The sequence below is a fragment of the Neophocaena asiaeorientalis genome, unplaced genomic scaffold, assembly GCF_003031525.2.
Source record: "Neophocaena asiaeorientalis asiaeorientalis breed wild unplaced genomic scaffold, Neophocaena_asiaeorientalis_V1.1 scaffold4, whole genome shotgun sequence".
Classification (NCBI taxonomy): Eukaryota; Metazoa; Chordata; class Mammalia; order Artiodactyla; family Phocoenidae; genus Neophocaena; species Neophocaena asiaeorientalis.
This window is the reverse complement of record NW_020173682.1, coordinates 6,489,013-6,512,942: the sequence shown is the minus strand read 5'-3', so window position 1 is coordinate 6,512,942 and position 23,930 is coordinate 6,489,013. Positions and strand designations below refer to the sequence as shown.

The following is a 23,930-nucleotide window of genomic DNA, read 5'->3' as shown; positions in this document are numbered from 1 at the left end:
ACAAATGAAGAGCTAAAAGACTTCAGAAACTTCCAGTTCAGTCTTTTTTCATATAAAAATTTTACCCATAGGTTTTATATCCAGTCTTTATTGACAGATAAGAAAAGCGGGATTCATGAAATTATGTGACTTTTTTAAGGTAACAAAGAACTTAGTGATTTTTCATTGTAGTAATTCAGACAATAAATAACATAGAAGTCATCTTGAGCTTCTGAAAGTGGCAGTAATGCAATTTTCTTTTCACCCAAGAGATAAGATAAGTCAACTTTCCTCCCCCTAATTTACCTGGGGTAGTGGTTTTGATTGCACCAGCCATGTAGAACATGGTAATAAGCACTGCCATCTTAGCCCCGTTTCATTTTACATATAAAAACTGACCAGAAGAAGGTATCGCTCAAAAATTAGTTTGGCACAAACGTTCAGCACATTTTTTTCCCCCAGATAAATCTGACCAAAAAGAAGTGAAAAGAAATTAGTGACCTGTGGTGACATTATTCAATATGGTATTAGAGATTCTAGAATGGATTGACTTGCAGTCTCTTCTCACCTTTGCGTTCTGGATGCAGGGACAGAGGGCCCAAGCTGCACCGGCCTTCACGTCTGGGTGAGGATTTTTTAGTAGGGACCACAACAAACGAACTCCATCTAAGTGATCAATTATCCTATTGTGAAACAAAAAAACAGAGGTAGAGACTGTAATTAGTACATGAAAATAAAAATTTTAATGGCCTATCTATTCACACAATTATAATTATTTTTTCTCCTTTTGACATTTCGCTTAGCTACTTCTTTTCAAAACTTTAACAACAGCAGGGACATAACATGCTGTTGAGTTGTCAGCTCTCTGATTCCAGTTTTAAACTCGTTGACACAGAAAGCAAGCTCCATGATAGTTACGATTCACATAAACTGAAAATCAAGCCATGTAATTCTTTAATTAGCTGTATACAGACTGTTACCTAAATGTAAAAATACTGGTTTCTTTCATATAGTAACATCTAAATACTTTCCAAGACAAATATTTATGGCTCAAAGCTGTGCAGTTACCTTTTCTATTTGGTCTGTGTTTAACTGACTTACCGTACTGCATGACACAGTTTAACCTCTTCCAGTACTAATCTAGCACTAGGAATTAAAATCAGTACCACACACTGCATCCTTTGTGGGGCACAAATAACACATAACTTGTTTTCCATGTGCTCCCTTCCCAGCAAGACCAACATTGCAGACTGTGTTATAGTTACTTAAACACACTGTAATCAAAATATCTTCTTGACTAGCTGAAAAATGAATTATCATCAGAGTCATCTCCACACCATCTGTCTTCTGTTTATATGTCAATCCGTCCAGGGAGCATAACCTTGCATTAAGGTCCATCAAGTACTTGCAGTTGAGAAGAAGGTCAAACAAAACTTAGTATCCTTTACAAACATGGCTTTGTTCAGAAAGATAAACTCAGAGCATATGAAAAAAGATAAAGAACATCAAAATTCCTTTGATTTTGAACCTCAAGTTGAGTTAAATACACGTAGTACTTAGCCACAGATAGAATAAACACTACTAGCTTGGCACCATTCAAATTTTTTCTTGAAAATTGACATTAAAAAACTATATTTCTTGATTATCTGAGTATGCCAGGGGCAAAAAAATGTATTATTCCAAAGGTTCCAAGTTGGATATGTTTTCCATAACCTTATAAAACAGTTGGTAATGCAAATAGCTTATAGTAAGATATAAACTATCTCTTTAAAAGATGATTTTTAATAAGAAAAAAGCACATTGAGGAAGTATTTTCACCCAAAGTTTAACTAAATAGCTTTATAAAACTAAAGCTTTCTGTCTGTATCATGCTGAGGGAAAATAAAGTTTTATTTCTTGATTTATAGAAACTATAAAGAAAGACACTGAACACACTGTACCTCACAATGAAGGAACTACTCTGCAAACTTAAAAAAGCTTACTGGTTCACATATGCCACTGAAAGCGTAATTAATGGAGATCGTGGGTCTCTATTTTTTCACATGCAATTTCTCAAAGAACAATAGTGAATGTTAATCCATCCTACTCTCTCACTAACGTAGTAGTAATAGTTGCATTAGGAATATTTAGCCATACAATGACGGACATAGCTTGTCATCAGAGTGGAAGTCATCTGGATGGCACATATTTTCAGTTAAAAAGAGGCATAATTCAACTCTGGATCCCCCCAGGAAAAATTTCACAATTAGCAATAAAGATTCACCATTCATTCTAAAACCAGATGTACTGTCCTTGACTGTCACCCCAAACCCTAGGCAATTCATCAGCTGCTTAGTTACAACAGATGGGGACTGTGACCCCATTATAGATGTCTTAAAAGACAGCACAGCACAGAGTAATTACCTTAGATGAGGAAAACATTTAAAGAAAACATTTGCAAACACAGGAACTAACAGAGTCATGGGTAGCAAACCTCAGAGTTTAATTTTGTCCCTCCACCTCCCTCATCCTCTTTATCGAGTCATATACTGTGGATTTCCTTCAAATAACTCAAGTATCTCCCCCTACTTCTCTGTTCTCCCTGCCAGCATCCTAATCCAGGTGTCTACTACCTCATGTCAGGATTGCTACAGTAGTTGCCTAACTTGGTTTTATGTCTCCCGTTTCTCTCAATTCCAATCCATCCCATAAATCCCTGGGAAATTAATCTTGCTGAAGGAGTTTTGAGAGCTTCTGCGGTATCTCCTTGCCAGCAGGGCCCCGGGGATGTTCATTCCGTCCATCACGCCACCCAGAACGTTCAGTCAATGCTTGGTGAACAGTTCACAGCTGAGAGGTCACTCCCAGGAGACAGTCTCTGACAGCTTCCCGCTGCCTGCATGGTATTCACACCCCAGTTCCTGCACGTCAGTATTTAACATTTCCAATGAGCTGGTTTATTCCTCCAAACTCCCTACATTCAGGTGTTTGCTCATAAAACTCTTTGGCCATCTACTAAACACTAAGTGCTAAGCATACGGAAGTAACACATACAGTCAATTCTTATTACTCAGGGTAGTTCGCTGTATAAAGTCACTGCAAACAGTGAACTTGTAGATACCAAATCATTGCTCCTGGGGGAATATAAAGTTTTGTTCCTAAGAGCCTCTGGTGAGAATATTTTCATTAACTGACCAATACATAATCTTGTTCTATGTGTGTTTCTGTTTAAAGACACCTTACTTCATACACATTGTTGATTCACTAACACTGAACCCACGGGCAATCCAATACACATATTTTCTCTGTGAGGCACATCACAGCCCCCTTGCATTTTGGCACTATGCTTGGGGAACATTTTAACCAGGAAGATCACCAGCTCAAAGGACGAAAATGCAAAAAACGTGGCACTAAATACTGGGAAGACGACACTTGTTTACAAAATGAGAGCGGATACAAGAAGGCAGAGCGTGGTCCTGTTCAACCCCAGCTGGAAACACGTGCACCAGGCAACTCAAATTTTTCGTGGCTCCGCACGTGTCCGTGAATAACTGCAAAAGTGCTATAAGGATTAACTGGGGGGATTACAAATACATTTTAGCAAGGATGTGAATACACAAATACAGAATGTGCAAACAATGAGGATTTTAATTGTCCTTTAGGAAACTGCAGTCTAGCGAGTGTGTTAAAGAGACCATAATAATCTATCCTGGTAAATGCCATAATAGATGCGGGCATGGGGTTCCATATGAACACAGAGGGGAGACACTGTTAACTCACAAGCCACAGAAATTCTCCCAGGACTAAGCCTTTGCCCTGCCATCTCCATCTTTTGCTGAACAATCCATACTTTAAGGTCTACCATAAGACCTCTCCCAAGTCCTCTGGCTTCTCCCTCCTCTGAGATTCTTTTGAGTTTTGCTGCCCTCGTTTCTAGCACTCATAACACATTGCCTTGCATTGTAGGCAGGTGCGTATGCTTCTTATCTCCCCAAGTACTGTGTAATCTCCTTGACAGCAGGAATCTGCTACTGCCCGCCATGCTTAGGGCAGCTCCCGCAGACAGTGAGTATTGGTTAAACGGACCTGAAACAAGACAGCCTTTGCCTACTCCTTTTCCGATGAATCAAAAAGCTCTCCCAACACAAATACATTCTTTTTCAACCTCACACTTGGAAAGTGCACGTTCAAATTCAAAATCTAACCAGTAAATTTTTATTTGGAGTTGGCTCTAAGTTGAAAGTGCATTTTCATAGATCTTCTTTACAACTTCATTGCTTTTTGAATATACAACGCTGGGCTTGTAAATGGTACTCGTTACACCAATGCCCATGTTCAGTGGGTCTATATCTCCTTTTGTATAGTTCTTTAACTTGATTAGCATCTTGCTCTGAATTCACTTCCAGCAGTACGTTAACTCTTCCTGCTTTTATTGTCAATAGAATTTTACATTAATACTTTGATATTATAAAAACAAAACTGAACTATATGTTTCCAAAATCTTCAACTTTATCATAGAAATCAAACTGTGTGGCTGACAAGATAACAGTTCTTGAAAGATGACTACACATTCAGGTTCCGGCTCTTAAAAACAAACACACACACACAAAAGACACAGCTGCTTGTTGTGGCTTCTCAGTGTCCTTTGTTCTATTAACTCTTGTCAGGATTGTTAACAAGTCTGGCTGGCTGGCCTGCCCGCTGAGGCCACATATACGAACAAATGCGAACAGCGTGCACCCACATAGCCAGCATGGCTGAGGTTGCAGAGTTTCTTTCTGGCAATGCCAATGCATCTATTTTGAAACCATAATTTTGCATCTTTTCTAAAAATTTCACAATATTTTATACATGGCTCAACCTAAATGTGGTTATAGCCTAAAGGAACATGATGTTTGTAAGCCACACTGTAAGATGCAACTGAAATCTATAGGTTTTAAAACCAAGTTGGCAAGTCCACAAAAATGGAAACACAAATGGATGTCAGAATTAATGATCGCTGTGAAAAACTATGATTAGAAAAGAATTTTATATTTTCATAAAAATTCTCAGAGTTTTAATGTTTATATCTCTGTGTATTCTTTTAAAGAGGCTATGGGAGACCAAATTGGGAGAAAAGATGTGAATGTAGCAGCCTCTGGAAATGCATGTCAAGTGTGTCCCAGAATTCCTTGGCTTTGGTAGAGCAGAAGGATAGTCTATCCTTTTATCGTTGTGTAAGCACTATGACAGAAAAGCTTTCAAAACTTATTCATTCATACGAAAAGTTATGCATTCACAGAATAATATTAAGAGGGCCCAACAATTTTTGAGGTCCAGCTCACATTCAAATATTCCCATTTCTTTGCAAAACTTTCTTTAGAGCTTTTTAAAAAACAAACAAAACCTAGATTCAAAAGGGATCATACACTGTATTTTTGATATGTCTTTTTAGCCTCTTTTAATCTAGAACATTTTTATGGCATTGACTCTCTTAAGAGATCAGGACTGTTGTAGAAAGTCCCACAGTTTGAGTTTGGCTGACTGCTTCCTCAAGGTGTCGTTTGACTTTCCCCTCTTTTCTCTGTACAGACCTTCCTTGACTTATCCATGGGGCTGTGTCCTAATAAACCCAGCACAAGTGGAAAACACATTTAACACACCTAACCTACCGAACATCACAGCTTAGCCCAGCCCAACTTAAACATGCTCGAAACACTTACATTGGCCTATAGCTGGGCAAAATCATCTAACACAAAGCCTATTTTATAATAAAGTGCTGAATATCTCTTGTAACGTAGTGACTAGTGTACTGAAAGCGAAAACCAGGATGGTTGATGGGTACAGAATGGCTGTGAGTGTTTGAGTTGTTTACCTTCCTGATCACACGGCTGACTGGGGGCTGCAGCTCACTGCCACCGCCCAGCATCGTGAGAGAGTATTGGACTGCATATCCTACCAGAATTAAAACAGACCCAAATAAATGGAGATATACACCATATTAGTAGATTGGCGATCTCAATATTGTTAAGATTTCTATTCTTTCTAAATTGATCTATAGATTCTTAACAACAATTATTAAAGTTCCATAAAGCTTTAAAAAAAGATTTAGACAAGATGACTCTAAAAGTTATATATAAATGCAAAACATCTAAGATAGCCCAAAGCATCTTAAAAAGTTGGAGGACTTAACACTATTACAAAGCTATAATAATCAAGATAGTGTGGGACTGACATGAGGATAGAGAAATAGATCAATGGAAAAAGGAGTTCTGAAATAGATCTGCTAATATACAGTCCATTGAATTTCAACCAAGGGACCAAGCTAATCAACTGAGAAACAGTGTTTTCAATAAATGATGCTAGATCAATTGAATATCATATGAAAAAATTAACTTGGGCTCCCCTTTCCACACCACACTCAGAAACTAGTTTGAGGTATATCATATAGTACACTAGCCATGAAAGTAAAACTGATAACTTTAACTTCACCAAATTAAAACTTTCTGCTGAAAAGACAGCCTTAATACTGACTGGGAAAAATCATTCCACAGCACATAAATCGAACAATGGATTTGTATCCAGAATATGTGAAGAACTTCTTCAAATTGCCAAAAAAGATAAACAATCCAAATTTAAAATGGACAAAAAACTCGAAGAGACTACAAAATAACATATATACACGAAATAAGCACATGGAAAGTTATTCAACATCATTAGTTATCAGGGGAATGCAAATGAAATCTACAATGACATACACTTTTACTGTTAGAAGGGCTAAATTAAAGAAAAAAAAAGAGCAACATTAAATGTTGGCACCAATGGGAATGTAAAATTGTACAACCACTTTTGTATACTATTTGGATGTTTCTAATAAAGTTAAACTTCTACCCTATGACTCAGAAATTCCAATCCCAAAACAGGGCAAAACTAATCTATAGTGATGGAAATCAGAAAGTGGTTGCTTGGGGTGGGAGTGGGGATTGACTGGAAAATAGCATGAGTGCACTTTCTTGGGTGAAGGACACGTTTTATATCTTCTTTTGGTTGGTGGTTATATGAGTGTATACAATTGCTGAAACGCATCAAACTGAGCAATTAAGTGTTAAAATAACCTATAATTTTGAACAAAAAAATTCAGACAAAAACCAACACATATTATATGCTTCCATTTGTTTCCAAATAGAAATAAAACTATTTAGGGAGGCATTCTCAAATATAAAATGATGAAAACAGAGTAAGATATGAATTACCATAAAAGGCAAGAGAGGGGCTCTCCCCAGACTGCAGGGCAGTGGGCACTGGGGGGCTGTGATAGGACAGGCAGCCCGGGTGTTTGTAGGGTGATGATGGTATTCCGCTTCTTGGCTTGGGTGGCAGGTACATGAGTCCTCCCTTTTCAAGAATTTACTAAGCTGTACGTTTACGTCATGCATCTTCCTTTATGTATATTATATTTCACAAATTAGAAGCTTTAAAAATGTGTTTTAACTTCACTATAAACACACACACTCTCTCTCACACACACACACACTCTCACAGACACTATAAACACACACACACACTATAAACACACACACTCACACACACACACACTCTCACACACACACTTACTGTCACACACAGGAAATGTTACTGAAAAGCCAATTTGTTCAGCTACGGAGCTAAGCACACATCACACCTGGATGGATGAGATATAGAATGTGGATAAATAAAATCCAAATAATCCTCAAATTAAACATCCCCAGAGCTTGCTTTAAAATGAGAAAACTAAGATTCAGAAGATTAAATTATTCACATAATTAATTTTCATTTGGCATTTCAGTATCTCAGTTAAATCCATATGCTTTTAAAAGTATACAGATGAAAAACAAATAACAGAAGGAAAAATGTTCTTATTGATACAAACATATAAAACATATATTCTATTTTATATCTTACATAAACCCTAAAATGTCACAAGGACTGGTTTCGTGGTAAATGAAATTTCTGGGCAGCCACAAAGAGATTAAATCTCTTTTGTATGCAAACAAGCATAGCTTTATTTTTTCCCCCCTTTTAAAAAGAACAAATAAACCCAATGTTAAAAAAAAAACAACTATGTAAATGCAACATAATTATGTTTAAACCACAGAAGACAGGAAATTTAGAGTTACAGATTCCATGGTAAGTTTTAATTCTATCCTTGTGTATATGTTTTATAAAAGAGTCTTTCATTACAAGATCACATAACACTGGACTATGTAACAATCAGTTCAGCAAATGTTTGTTTTACAATGTGTGGAAGGAAAATATTTTACAGGATAAATTGTAGGAAATTAGTATATTATTTAGGTAAACTGTCATGTAAAACTTCTTAGAATCTTGGGCATTTACAGAATATTAACAGAAACATTTTTTCTTGATTATTTTCTAAAGAACATGAAAATTAATTCTTTTGTAGTCAGGCACTTATATTTGAAAGCTGACCTTTAGGTTTAAGGTTATTCTGAAGTAAAGAAAAACTTAGGACACTAGAATTTTAGCATGTTTTGAATCATGTATGCCAGGAATTTTGTATTAAAGGCACAGGAGAGACAAATAAATCATGAGGATCTACAAGTTCCTAAAAAGTCTGAAAAACAGCCCTTATTATCACTATTGGCATTTGCTAGGGTTCCTGACAACTCATATGTCTGAAATTTGACTGTTTCAAAAGGAAAAGAAAAGGATTTATCCTGATTTTCCTGTATTAACTATATTTCAGGTTAACCAAATGGTTAGCAATCAACTCTAAGATAAACCTAGTAAAAGTATTAGATTGTAAAGGTAAAGAAAAAATTCTCATGCCCTCCAAATGAAAAGATCAAACAACTCACAAAGAAACATGAATTCGACTAACATCAGAATTTTCCCCAAAAAGGTATGAAGTAAGACAACAATGGAGCAGAATTTTTTTAATTCAAGAAAGAAAGTGGGAACCAAGAATTTTATATCTAGCAAAGCTGTCCTCTGAGTATTTATAGGAAAATAGCTTCACTAGATATAAACATGTGTTTCTGCACAGCAAAAGAAACAATCAACAAAATGAAAAGGCAAGCTATGGAACAGGAGAAAATATATGCAAGCCATACATTTGATACGAAGTTAATATTCAAAATACATAAGGAATTCATACAACTCAATGGCAAAAAATAAATAAATAAATAACTCAATTTAAGAATGGGCAAAGGAACTGAACAGACATTTCTCCAAAGAAGACATGCAAATGGCCAACAGGTATATGAAAAATTGCTCAACAGCACAAATCATCAGGGAAATCCAAATCAAAACTACAGTGAGATGTTGCCTCACTCCTCATTGGAAAGGCTGTTACTGAAAAGGCAAGAGATTAAAAATACTGGCAAGAAGTGGAGAAAAGGAAATCCTTGCACACTGTTGGTGGGAATGTAAATTGGTATAGTCATTATGGAAAACAGTATGGAGGTTCCTCAAAAAATTGAAAATATAACTATCATTTGATCTAGTAATCCCATTTTTATGGGTATATATCCAAAGGAACTGAATTCAGTAGCTAGAGAAGGTATCTGTGCTCTTATGTTTATTATTGAATTATTTACAATAGCCAAGATATGGAAACAACCTAAGTGTCCATTGACAGATGAATGGATAAAGAAGTTGTGGCATATTTATACAATGAAATATTATTCAGCCTTAAAACAGAAAGAAATCCTGCCATTTGTACGTGGGTGAACTTGAAAGACATCATGCTAAATGAAATAAGCCAGACACAGAAAGTCAAATATTGTGTGAAATCACTTACAGGTAGAGTCTAAAACAGTTGAACTTAGAGAAACAGTGATTCGAATGGTGAAGGGGCTGGGAGTGGAGGAGGTGGGGAGATGCTGGTCAAAGGGTACGAAGTTTCAGTTATAAGATGGATAAGCTTTAGAGACCTAGTGCCCAGCATGGTAACTGTATTGTATACTTGAAATTTGCTAACAGAGCAGCTTTTAAGTGTTCTTGCCATCCAGCAAAAAAAAAGTATCTCTGTGAGATGAGGTTAATTAGCTTGGTTGTTGTAATCATCCCACAAAGTATACTTATATCAGAACACCATGTCATACACCTTAAATATACATGATGTTTAAATCTGTCAGTTATACCTATATAAAGCTGAAAAAAAGAAAGGTACTTTAAACATATAAAAACGTAGGGAATTCTGTACCCATGAGCCCTTTTTGAAGATTCTACTAGGGGATGAGCTCCAAAAATTAAACTCTGACTGTAAAACTGCAGCAAAAACTGGTAATAAGTATATGTGTATACATGTTTGCTGGTCTAGATTAAAACAGGGGCAGGGTCAAGGGTAGAATAATAATGTTCCAATTTTACATGTTATGACAAAGTAGAAACAATGCACTTTAAAGTGGAGAGGATAAGGAAGAGGAAAAGAGAAAAGTGAAACAAGCCCATTGATTACTATATAGACAATGGGTGGGAATTAAAAGATACCAGCAAGAACTGAGAAACTAAATAGCAAATAACTACATAACAGAAAGGAGAAAGCAAGCATTAGAAAAACGTACAGGTACAAAGACAGTGACTAGAATGAAACAAAAATGCAAACTTTTCTAAAAAACACCAAAAAAAAATTAAAGAGCAAAGAGTACAAATCTTACAGAGAAGAGCAGATATAAAGAATATGAATAAGTATAAAATATTATGACACTGTTGAGACCAAACATCAATGAGTGTGAATGGGTTTAGCTCACTTATTAAAAATATTTTTAGCTTGGCATACAAAGCAAGACCCATCTATATACTGTATGAAAGGGCACACCTAAAAGAAAGTGGTTCAACAAAGACTAAAGATAAAAGGTAGACCAAGATATTCCAGGAAAATGGAAAGACTATGAAAGCAGGGGTAAAGATCCTTCCTTATAACAAAGTAGAAATATCAAGCCAAAACTCATTAAACATGACAAAGAAGAGCTCTTGAAAAATTAAAATCCACAATTCACCATGATTAGAAACATTTATGCACCAAATAATATACTGCCTGCCTTTAAGAAGCAAAAACTACATAGTTGTAAGAAGACATAGGTAGGAGTACACTAATAACCTTAGCACACCGTTTTCAGTACGAGACACAGATCACGTGCCTGAAAAGTAATGAGCAGAGATAGAAGGCTTACATAAATTAGTAAGACAGACCTTAAGAACACACATCAGGACTTCCCTGGTGGCGCAGGGGTTAAGAATCCACCTGCAGGCTTCCCTGGTGCTGCAGGGGTTGAGAGTCCGCCTGCCGATGCAGGGGACATGGGTTCGTGCCCCGGTCCGGGAAGATCCCACATGCCGCGGAGCGGCTGGGCCCGTGCGCCACAACTACTGAGCCTGCGCTCTAGAGCCCACGAGCCGCGACTACTGAACCCACATGCCACAGCTACTGAAGCCCTCATGCCTAGAGCCTGTGCTCCACAACAAGAGAAGCCACTGCAATGAGAAGGCCACACACCTATACATCAAACTCTACACTCTATTGAAAGAGGATACATCTTCACCCCAAGCACCTATAGATGCTTTGTAAAAATTCATTTTATATTGAGTCATAAAGAAAACACCAGTGAGTTCCATAAAAAGTGGAAATAAAACACTGACTAAACTGCAACATAGTAAGAAATATCTAACAAAAACAAAAAACAAAAAGCTTCCTCTTTGTGGAATTAAAAAAAAAATTCTATTAAACAACACCTGGCCTAAAGGGAAAATATAAACTGAAATTAAAGAACTTCCTAAAAATAATGATAATGAAATCACTATGTATCAGAATGTACAAGGGACATTTAAAGAAGTGTCAAAGAAAAACTCATAGGACAAAATATTTTTATTATTAAAAAAAGAAGGAATTCCCGGGCCGTCCAGTGGTTAGGACTCCATGCTTCCACTGCAGGGGCCCCGAGTTCGATCCCTGGTCGGGGAATTAGGATCCCACAAGCTGCATGGCACAGCCAAAAAGAGAAAGTAAAAAAAAGAATAAAAATAAGTATCTTCTCAGTTCAAATAAATTAGAAAAATAGTTACAAAATAAACCCAAAAAAGGCAACATGGAATAAATATAAAAGAAATTTATGAGGTAGAGAATAAAAGAGCAGTATATCTAATTAATAAAATTTTTTCAGAAAAAAATCAAAATAGAGAAACTATACTAGATAACTTGATCATGGAAAAAACAGGAGAAAGCTCACATACACAAATATAAAATGACAAGCAGAAAACAACCATTGAAATGAGACAAAATTTAAAAATCATAAGACATTGTTTAAATAAATTTGATGATCTAAATGAAATTGATCATTTTATAAGGAAATGCAGATTGCCAAAACTGACCCCAATGCATAGATTAGATTTCATAGAACTAGAGAAAACCAGTAAAGAACACATACACACAGTAGGTCCAAATGACCGCACAGTATAATTCTATCAAAACTTTAAAGCCTGGATGGTCCCATTGCTCAATAAATTATTCCAGAGTATTGAAATGAAAGAAAACTTCCGAATTCCTTTTGTGAAGCAGGTATAACATTGATACCTAAATTTGATAAAGATAGTTGTGTAAAAAAAAAAAAAAAAAGAAAGGAAGGAAAAGAAAACCACAGACCAATATAATTCAAGGATATCATTACAAAAGTAAGATTAGCAAACAGAATCCTACACCACATTAAGAAAATAGTACATCATAACCAAGTGAAACCTGTTCCCAGAATGCACGGTTAGTCCAGTGTTTGGAAACCCATTAATATTATTCAATATATTGATAGATATAAGGGAAAAAATCATAATGGAGTATTCGGAGCATAATCTCCATAAATGCTTAAAGAGGGATTTGACAAAATTCAATGCCTATTTCTGATTTTTTTTTTTTTTTTTTTTTAATGCAGTACGTGGGCCTCTCACTATCGTGGCCTCTCCTGTTGCGGAGCACAGGCTCCGGACGCGCAGGCTCAGCGGCCATGGCTCACAGGCCCAGCCGCTCCACGGCATGTGGGATCTTCCCGGACCGGGGCACGAACCCGTGTCCCCTGCATCAGCAGGCGGACTCTCAACCACTGCGCCACCAGGGAAGCCCCCTATTTCTGATTTTAAAACACTCTTTAAAAATAGAAATTGAGAGATTTTTAAAAATATGATAAAACATATATACTTTAGTCCTCAAGACATTATTTTACATAATAGAACACCACTAGAGGCATTTCTACTAAAATCAGGAACAAGGCAAAGAAGCTATCTCCATTACTATTTAACACTGCAGTAGGGAATTAGCTAATGAAATTAGACAAGAGAAATCAATCTAAAGAATAAGAATTTATAAAGAAGAAATAAAGCTTTCTTGGGAATATCCTGGAGCAGGGTTCAGCAATTTTTTTTGTAAAGGGCCAGGTAGTAAGTATGTCTTTGTGGGTTATTTGGTCTCTGTAGCAACTATCAACTCTGTCATTGTAACATAAAAGCCACCAAAGACAATATATAAATCAATGAGTGTGAGTATGTTCCAATAAAACTTTATTTACAAAAACAGGATTTGGCCCATGTGCTGTAGTACGTCAACAATTGTGCTAGAGAATCAACAATAAAGTGAACTCAAACAATAAGAGAATTCCATTAGGTAGCAGCATAGAGAATTAATACACAAAATTCAATAGTGGTCATAGAGACAATCAACTGAAGCACATAATGGCAGTAAAAAACCATTTATACCACCAACAAGGAAGATTAAATACTTAGGAAGGAACTGAACAAAACTGCACGAAATCCACATACAACAGTCTTCAAATTAAAAAAACTAGACTTCAACAAATGAAAAGTTTCTATAATTTCACTATGGTTATGTAGGATGTTCAGGGAAGCTGGGTGAAGGGTATATGGGAACTCTGTACCGTGCACTCTATACTTTTGCAACTTTTCTGTAAGTCTTATGCTATTTCAAAATAAAAGTTAAGTTGGTGGGAATGTAAATTGGTGCAGCCACTGTGGAGAACAGGATGGAGGTTCCTTAAAAAACTAAAAATAGAGCTAGCATATGATCCAGCAATTCCACTCCTGGGTATACACCCAGAGAAAACTCTAATTCGAAAAGATACATGCACCCCTATGTTCATAGTAGCACTATTTACAATAGCCAGGACATGGAAGCAACCTAAATATCCATCAATGGATGAATAAAGAAGATGTGGCACATGTATACGATGGAATGCTACTCAGCCATAAAAAAGAATGAAATAATGCCATTTGAGGCAACATGGATGGACCCAGACATTGTCATACTGAGTGAAGTAAGTCAGACAGAGAAAGACAAATATCATACGATATTGCTTATATGTGGAATCTAAAAAAAATGATACAAATGAACTTATATTTATAAAACAGAAGCAGTCTCGCAGACATAGAAAACAAACTTGTGATTACCAAAGGGGAAAGGAGGGGAGGGATAAATTAGGAGTTTGGGATTAACATATACACACTACTATATATAAAAATAGATCGTCAGCAAGGACCTACTGTATAGCACAGGGAACTATACTCGATATTTTGTAATAACCTATATGGGAAAAGAATCTGAAAAAGAATATACATATACGAATCACTTTGCTGTACGCCTGAAACTAACACAACATTGTAAATCAACTATGCTTCAATTAAAAAATAAAAATTAAAAAAAAGTTTAAAAGAAAGTAAAGATCCTGAGGTGTGGAAAAGAAATTTTAGATATTTAAGTTTTCAGCATGAATACTTTTTAATTGTTTGAAATGTTATAGTATTTTATGAGAAAGTTACACTCCTCAAAACACAAGCGTTAACTGTTTTTTGCAATGTTGATGTGATTTTTATATACTTGAAGGCCAAATTACCTCCAGATGAATTCTGTACGTATCAAATAGACATTACAAAGTCAACAAGAAAAGAAAATCCAGCATGAATAAATCTACTTTTTCATGAACCTACTACGTTGGGATACCTGTTGCTCCATGTTAGTTCCTCAGGAAGGGTATAATTAATATGAAACGGTTTATACTGAGTCTTTAAAAGCAGTATTCTGATGTACTGAGAAAAGTCAGTAGAGTTTTATGAAATCATTGTTGTCTTAAAAATCATTTTTGACTCAGTAGCCAAACTGTTATTATTACGATGTTTCTTATCCTTACTGAGAAATAGATACGGGAAGAAAACTGTACATACTAGCACACAGAGCTAACAAAACCCTGCTCTGAGTATGTACGTTTATCCTCACATGCCACCTACGTTTTAGCCATAGCCACAGACATATCATTAAAACATAAGACTGCTAATCATTAAAACGAGTTCCTAACCTATGAATTACTTAAGCCTTACACAAGGCAAAGTTATTTCTCATTTCCTTACCATTTAACTTAAAGCTTGAAGACTCAATAAATCCTGCAAATCTAGCAATAAGAGCCACGTCTGATATATGATGCCAGATGTAACGCTGTTTGGATTCTTACCAACCTCAAAACACTGTTTTCTAAAACTGACTTTGTGTGTTTCTAAAACCATCTGTGGGAAAAGCATATTCACACAAGCACAAAAGGATTCATCAACCTCCGTGTCACACAAGAAGGAACAGTTTAGTCTATCTTATGAGGCTTTGTCATAGAATTTGACACTTTTGATCACTTTCTCTCCCTAAACACTCTCTTCCCTTTGTTTCCTCAGTAACTCACTCTTCTGGCTTCCCTCACAACTCTGGCTGTCCCTTCTGCATTTCTTTATAGGCACCTCTTCTCTGGTCCATTCATTCTCCTTCAAAGATTGGATGCAACAGAACTCTGTTTTTGTCCTTCTCGTTTCCCTTTCTTTCTCTTCCTCACAATCTCACATATACTCATCACTTAAGTTACCAAATACTCATAATGCTATATGCCCAGCCCACATTCTATCCTAAGCTTTAGACACGAATGAATATCCAATTGGCTAGTTGCCATCACCACAGAGACGTCCCATGAGAACCTCAATGTGTACCCAACGTAACTGAACTCGTCATTCATTTAGTGTACAATAACTGTTTGCTGAGTGCCTACCCTGAGCCTGGGACTGGGTTAGACAATGAATATATCACTACGGACAAACTGACTTTGTTTCTCCCCTAGTGAAGTTCATTCTGCCCCCACCAGTCCTCCAGCTATCTTCCCTGTAACAGCAAGGGCTACAATTATCCATCTAGCCACCCGAGTCAGAAAGCTAAATATCCCTCGTGACTCCCCGCTCTTCTTCACAACTCATGTTCATTCACTCACCTGGTCTTATCCATTCTCTCCCTTTATTTCTCTCTACTCTGTCATTTTTTTTGTTCTTTAGTATGATATATTCCACAGGCTTAGTTTAAACCACCTTCACCTCTGGCCGGCAGTGCTCTCCTAAACAGGCTTCTCTGTTCCAGGTTCTACTTAAAACCCTTTAAAAGCCTTCAATTGACTTTAAAGCAAAATCCAAACTTAGCGTGATGCACAAAGGCCTGAATTATACTTGCCTACTGACACGCCTGTGCCACACCCTCAAAGCTCCTTGACCGCAGCCGAGAGGACCCCACTTAGGGTCCTCTTGTTCTCGATTTACAGCAAGTTAAATAACACGAGTAATCTGATATAAGAGAAACACAGGGGACTTCCCTGGTGGCGCAGCGGTTAAGAATCCGCCTGCCAATGCAGGGGACACGGGTTCGAGCCCCGGTCCGGGAAGATCCCACATGCCGCGGAGCAACTAAGCCCGTGTGCCACAACTACTGAAGCTCGTGTGCCTAGAGCCTGAGTTCCGCAACAAGAGAAGCCAACGCAATGAGAAGCCCACGCACCGCAATGAAGAGTAGCCCCCGCTCACTGCAACTGGAGAAAGCCCGTGTGCAGCAAAAAAGACCCAACACAGCCAAAAATTAATTAATTATTTTAAAAAAGCGAGAAGCACAGAATGGACTCATCTATAGATGAGTACAGATACTGGACCCTTTGACTTTTTTTTGCATTTATGTATTACTGGTTTAAATTGTTGTTCATTAAAGCTATTGCCATGTGAACGATACTAGCCAACATTTACCTAGCACTATCGTGTATCAAGCATTTTACATATAGTAATTCACTCAATCATTACCACAATTCAGTGAGATTGGTACCATGACTGTCCCCATTTTATATACTTGGTAGCCAAGGCACCAAGTAGTTTAATGATTTCCTGAAGGAAACATAGTCGGTAAGTGGTGAGACTGGCGTTCCAGGCAATGGTTCCAGAATCTATACTCTTAACCATTACACACGACTGTTCAGAATAAAACGACACTGTGCAAGGCGCTAAACAAGAACTTTAATCTTTTTAAAGACGATACACAGTCATCATACAAATTGTACAGAAAATATAAAAAAGAAAGTAGAAAACACCCCAAATCCTACCATCCAGAAATAATAGTTGTTAACAGCTAATATAAATGACTCCAGATATCTCTTTATGCCTACAGCTAGATAAAAGGATGCATGGATAGGTAAGAGAGATCGATAAATGGGACTTCCCTGGTGGCGCAGTGGGTAAGACTCCACGCTCCCAATGCAGGGGACCCAGGTTCGATCCCTGGTCAGGGAACTAGATCCCTCATGCATGCTGCAACTAAGAAGCCCGTGTGCTGCAACTAAAAGTCTCACACGCTGCAACAGAGACCCCGTGTGCCACAACGAAGACCCGGAGCAGCCAAAATAAATGGATAAATATGTTTTAAAAAAGAAAGAGATAGATATAGATAAATGGATGGATAGACAGAGAGATAAAATTATGTTTTAAATACTATCTATTGATTTATTTGTTGCAAGACAGAATTTGCACACCTACTCATCCACCCTTCTCTTTTTGTCAGTTGTATTATTATATTATCGTTATCAATATCTATAAAGTATAGATGATTCCCCTAATGATAATTCCCCCACTGTTTTGACTGATTACTGGCTATTTTAATCAAAACCCTCCAGCTCATCCGAGGGAACAATGTGCCTCCGTAATTCATGATTTGGTCACGCCGTGTTATTTCTATGTGGGCACATTTCACTTTTCCGTCACTTGTGCACACCAGTTCCAAGAGATGACACCATTCCGTACTCTCCAGTGTTCCCCTAACTCTCCCAAATAAAAGCCTCCAGGGCCACTTACGTCATACTCTCGGGCTCTACTGCACAAGCACCGATCGCTTTTGTGACATTGACAAGTAGAGCTCGGTTTGTTCCCACGAGGAGGTCCACGAGTGGCTGGACGCCACCAAGTTTGCGGACGGTGACTCTGCCCTCAGGCTCTCGGCAACACTCTCCCAACGCACCAACTACATTCACGAGCACTTCTTCCGGCTGGTCCGTTAACAGTCCCACCAAGGCTTCAATGGCTTTGTATTCCCGAAATCTAAGTTCACCGCAAGCAAAAGAGGGTGGGGAGGGAGGAAAAGAGGCGAACAGTATTATTTTGGGTATAAAGTTAGCTGATGATAATGTTAGTGTGGTACTGATAGCTAAAATTTACTAAACGCCGACCGTAGGCTCATTCCATCTTTACAGCCACCCTGCGGTATGGATGCTGTTACAACCCCGCTGTCAAAAGGCTAATGTGAGGCTTGGTAAACAGTGAAGTCGACCTCCACACCCGGCCTTCTGTGCCCTTAAGTGCTGAACTGTACAGCCCGTAAGGCACTACAGCTGCTTCCAAATCTGGGCGCCGACAGCCCCACTGTGCTAAGGGTTTTCCCTCAGGTTACAGGAATTACTTTACACGAACAAAGCAAAATAAACCTTCGTGTGTGTTACACAGAACATGTGAATTTCTTGTTAAAGAAAGTCACCACCCTGAAACGGGAAAGAGTTGCCCCAGAACACCCTTCACAGAGTGTGTAAACTCTAGAAATATACAAAAAGATAAATTCAAAGATTAGAATCAATCAAGTGGTCATAAAGTTTACAAATACTTTAAAATTCAATGAAATCGTTTTTGAAAATGACCACGCTTTAAGACTAACATGGTTAGTTGGCATTTAGCTGACTCATTTATCTTTAGCAAAAGAAAAAGAATAAAACCACTTCCATTTCTAAAGATTCTGTGGGAAATTCATTCCCTCACCTTGATAGGTCTCTGCAGGAAATATCAGGGATACTTCTCATTTACATGGCTGCCCACATGCAAAAGAGTCCATTGGCACAGGGAGCTTATGTCAGCACCCCCTTTCTCCTACTGAGGCACAAAAACCATTGTCGGATGGTGGGATGGGAAGAATCCCTTAATTCTGCCAAGCTAGTCCAAAATGTACAGCTTTGAAAACTACAGGAGTAGCATTAGAGTCAACCCTCTATATAAAATAGCATGAAAATAGAAGGATGTGTTTTGATGGCCATATTTTAATACGGAACATTGGACGCCTCCACTTACTTGGTCACATTCTCTTTGCTGGTGGAACATTTCCATGTGGCCCCTGTGACCGCGGCCAGCCGTTCCTTATTGTCAGTGTTACTGAGGAGAGAAGCCAGGGCTCTGAGTCCTCCATGCAGCCTAACCAGCTCACGGGTTTCCTCATCTTCGGCACACTACACAAAAGCCAAATCAGATGCTGGTGTTGATCAAGGCGTATCAAGCTTTCAGTGACTGCTAAAGAGGCTGCCATTCTAGTAGCTGGGAGACCTCTTTTCAGAGAGTAGCATTTCCTGAAGGAGGCTTCAAGTAAAATACAACTCTTGTCTCTATACTGGCAGCTGTCTGACAGGACCGCTCTTCCTTTACGGGGTTTTGGCAATGTCTAGAGGTTTCTACATACTTGGCAATCCTCCCAAGCCAGTTCTGGGGTAGCCTGGGCCTCTACCAAGACAGACGCAGAGATTGGCAAGGAACCTAGAACACCACATGCATGGATGGAGGATTTCTGCAGTGCTGTAACCCAGAGCCTTGGGAAAACATAGTAGATAGATGAGTGATGGGGATTCCGTCAGATCTTTAATGACCCCCAAAATCTAAGAAGTGAGGAATTTCCCCAACAGAGTTTCTATGCCCAGAGCAGTGGGTTATATCAACAGCAACTGATATGTTATTCAGACATGTTTATCTGAGGTTCACATGCTTGTGTCAACCTTTGAAATAAATACAGGCTGCACAGATGTTCCCAACACATGATCCTTCCCAGTTTACAGAGCCAAAAGATGCCAAGTTTAGCATAGGTTTGATATTATTCTAAGTGTGCAGTTGTTCTCTAAGGCCACGAACTGCATGCCATGCATCATCCATGAGGGCCCCTACGAGAAATCCTCTTCACAATGCATCACACAGCACCTGCCACGTTTACCTTCTATTAGTGACTTTCAGTTCTGGCTCAACTGCAACTTTAAAAAATTAATCACTATTTCTAACTGACCCTTAAAATATACTCATATGAGGCATATATACAAGTCAAAGGGAACTCTTGTACGGTGCTGGTGGGAACGTAAATTGGTGCAGCCACTGTGGAAAACGGTACGGAGGTTTCTCAATAAACTAAAAAGAGAACTACCATATGACCCAGCATTTCCACTCCTGGGCATTTATCCAACAAAAATAAAAATACTAATTCAAAAAGATACATGCACCCCAATGTTCACAGCAGCACTATTTATAATTGCCAAGAAATGGAAACAACCTAAGTGTCCATCAATAGATGAATAGATATAGGAGAAGTGGTACATGTATATATAATACGTAATGGAATACTACTCAGCCATGAGAAAGAACACAATTCTGCCACCTGCAGCACATGGATGGACTTGGAGGGCATCGTACTGAGTGAAATACGCCAGAGAAAGATAAATACTGTATGCTATTGCTTACATGTGGAATCTAAAAACTACAGCAAACTAGTGAATATAACATAAAAGAAGCAGACTCACAGATACAGAGAACGCACCAGTGGTTTACAGTGGGGAGAGGGGAGGGGCACCACGGGGTTGGGGGGTGGGAGGCACAGACTTCTGGGTGTGAGACAGGCTCGGGGGTGTATGTACAACACGGGGAAGACAGCCAATATTGTGCAATAACTGTAAATGGAAAAGTAACCGTTAAAATTATATAAAAATTAAAAATAAAAAAGACTATTACATATCCCTGTTACGAGTGAGCTATGTCCCTCAAAACTCAGACGCTGAGGTCCTCACCCCTGTGCGTCAGAATGTGACAGAGGTAATAACGGTTAAATGAGATCACTGTGGTGGGCTCGAATCCAGAACGCCTGGTGTCCTTCTCAGAAGAGGGTATTAGGGCACAGAGGAAGGACCATGTGAAGACAGAGGGAGAATGACAGGGGAACATGAAGACATCCATCTACAAGCCAAGGAGAGATTCCTCAGAAGGAACCAACCCTGCTGACACCTGATCTCAGACTGCCGGCTCCCAGAACTGCGAAGAAACAGACTGCTGTTGTTTAGGCCAGCCAGGGTGTACGGTTGTGGCCGCCCCAGAGAACTCATGCAACCCTCTGCTGACTGACGCGAACCCCTCTCTGACTCCACCTTTCTGGCACATTCTCTCACTTTGCACATTTTGAGCTGCATTCTTCTAGGAGATCTACTCTAACTAGGCAGAAGCTGGTGCTGCCAGTAGCCAGCCAAGTATGAACTTGTCAAAGCCATCTTTTCTTCCCCATTACCATTCTAATCTACTTTTTCTGTATACTATGAAACTTGTAACCCACAAAAAGTTAATGAAGATTAAAATCAGCAAATGAGTAAAAAGATAAAACAGGAATACGCACGCACACAACACACACACACTCATGCATCTATCTCGTCTCGGTGGGAGATTTATTTCCCGAGACCGCTCTGTTTGAATAGGCTATATGAAAGGCGACATAGAAGCACCACGTACATACCTGGCTATTTTACACCAAAGTTACATCATTTTAGCAGACAGAGACATGTGAGTGTCTTACAGAATTGTAAGTAATCAGACATGCTGGAGCAGATGTCTCTCTGACATTTAAAGGCATCTGCCATTACCACAGGACAGTGGTTCTCAGACCTGTGTGTGCATGAAAGTCCCTAGGGGGTTCTTGTTAAAAATGCAGATTCCTGAGCCCCATGCCCGGAGGATGGGACCTCATGAAACAGCACCTTAAACCCCGTGAGGAAGAGCCGCCGTACCTGGTAGATGGCCATGGCGCAGTGCTTCTGCAGCTGCTTATTTTCACTATTTAGCTTCTTTACCAGAGTTTCAATTATCCTTTCAGCTTTGATTGCAGCTCGATAGTTTTCCTAGGAAAGTAAACTTTAATAGTTATATATTGCATACATATGCATAAATATAAGTGTCTATTCACACATTTATTAGTAACTACACTGAAAAAACTTTCTTAGTAAATAAACACCATAGTCCAAGTTTAATACACCGTTATAACAATAAGAGAATTTAGTCAACATTTTCAAAAATATACCATCCAGGTATCAATGTAATTAATTTTCCATTAGTTTGATCTTCTCTTTCAGATGGAAGGGTGACTTCTTAAAAACAATTCCTTAGCAGTCATGTTAACCTTAAAAGTTACGTTTCCGCTAAAGAAAGTCAAGGTGAATGAGAGCGAGGGAAGCAGAGCTGGCCTGCATACCTCTGAGGCACATTCCTGCAACGTCCCCACCACCGGGATTAGCATGTTTTCATGAGAAGTCTTCAGTAACTGAGCCAACAAAGGGATGCCCCCAGCTCTACGAATGGCTTCCTTATTCGCGTAGCTCTTGCTGCAGCTCCACAGCGCCAGTGCCCCGCAGCGGGCCACCTCCCCATCGTGGGCCTCGTACAGGCTCCGCTCCGCAGGTTCTGTGGCATGCTGCCTACAGTCAAGCAGAGCGACCTACGAGAACAGATCAATACAACATCAGCGGGGATCTTCGAGATAAGACTTAACGCTGGGGTGGGATAGGGAGGGTGGGAGGGAGGGAGACGCAAGAGGGAGGAGATATACATATGTGTATATATAACTGATCCACTTTGTTATAAAGCAGAAACTAACGCACCATTGTAAAGCAATTATACTCCAATAAAGATGTAAAAAAAAAAAAAAAAGTTAATGCTGCCAGGCTGTAGATGACATTGTTAGGGGAGCACCCACCCTAATAGGAGATTTTGACCTATAAAGGTCCCAGTCTTTAATGATGAGAGTGAGTGCCCTACAGTCACTGGCATATATTTGGGGTGTGAGGTGGACTTCCAATATCTGGCTGTCACAGCTTGCAAAAGAACCTAGGGCCAGCCTGGCTTCAAAAAAAACAAGACTTAACCCACCCCGCAATCACTGCAGGGTTGCTACCAAGCTCACCTCCCTCAGAAGTAGGAATCCTCTCAGAAATTAACTTTCGTACCACACAGCAGTCAAAGAAACAGACAGAACCTTCGAAACACCTTCTTCCAGACTTGGGAGCTTTTACATTTCCTTCCCACAAGGAATTTAAGCCCCCCAAGAGAGTATTTTCTTAATACAGCTCTAACATTTACATTAGTAAAATTTGTAAAGCACACCCTCATCCCTGGTATCTCAGAAAAGTAGGCTCCCTAAAGCCAGGAGAACTTTCCAGTGAGAGCTGAATGGCCCGAACCAACCAGGCTCTTAAAACCACAAGGCCTCTTTGGAGGACATGGCCCTCCCCCTGCACTGCCGAAACCAACTCAACCAAACGCACAGCAGCCAGGATCCTTTCTCTCCTCAGCAGTAACCAAAGTCACTGAAGCCCTTGAGGGAGAGGCAATTTACAGGCATACAGCAGGGTGGCTGGGGAGGAAGGGAAGCCAGGCTTCCCAGAGCTCTCTTAATCCCACGCTAACCGGAGACCAGATCCCATGGCTACTGCCCACTGAACCACGGCCACCGTTTAGAAGGCAGTAGCCGGGACTGAGTCACTGATTCCTAACCCCAAACTCCTGGAGAGAGGACCCTGATTTGTATCAGGAGGACACTCATGGTCTAATTAGTTATG

At 39.0% G+C, this 23,930-nt stretch overlaps 1 protein-coding gene across 3 annotated transcripts in view; it reads right to left on the bottom strand.

Moving 5' to 3' along the window:
- The window catches only part of ODAD2 (outer dynein arm docking complex subunit 2), a 106,634-nt gene that overhangs the window by 30,078 nt on the left and 52,626 nt on the right, over nt 1–23,930 (bottom strand). For all 3 annotated transcript variants that reach the window (XM_024750032.1, XM_024750033.1, XM_024750034.1), the window contains 5 exons: nt 22,568–22,810; nt 22,107–22,217; nt 19,378–19,532; nt 18,121–18,363; nt 548–662 (listed from right to left, as the gene is read on the bottom strand). In XM_024750032.1, coding sequence (XP_024605800.1) covers nt 548–662; nt 18,121–18,363; nt 19,378–19,532; nt 22,107–22,217; nt 22,568–22,810 — 867 coding nt within the window. The remainder of the gene's footprint in view (nt 1–547; nt 663–18,120; nt 18,364–19,377; nt 19,533–22,106; nt 22,218–22,567; nt 22,811–23,930) is intronic.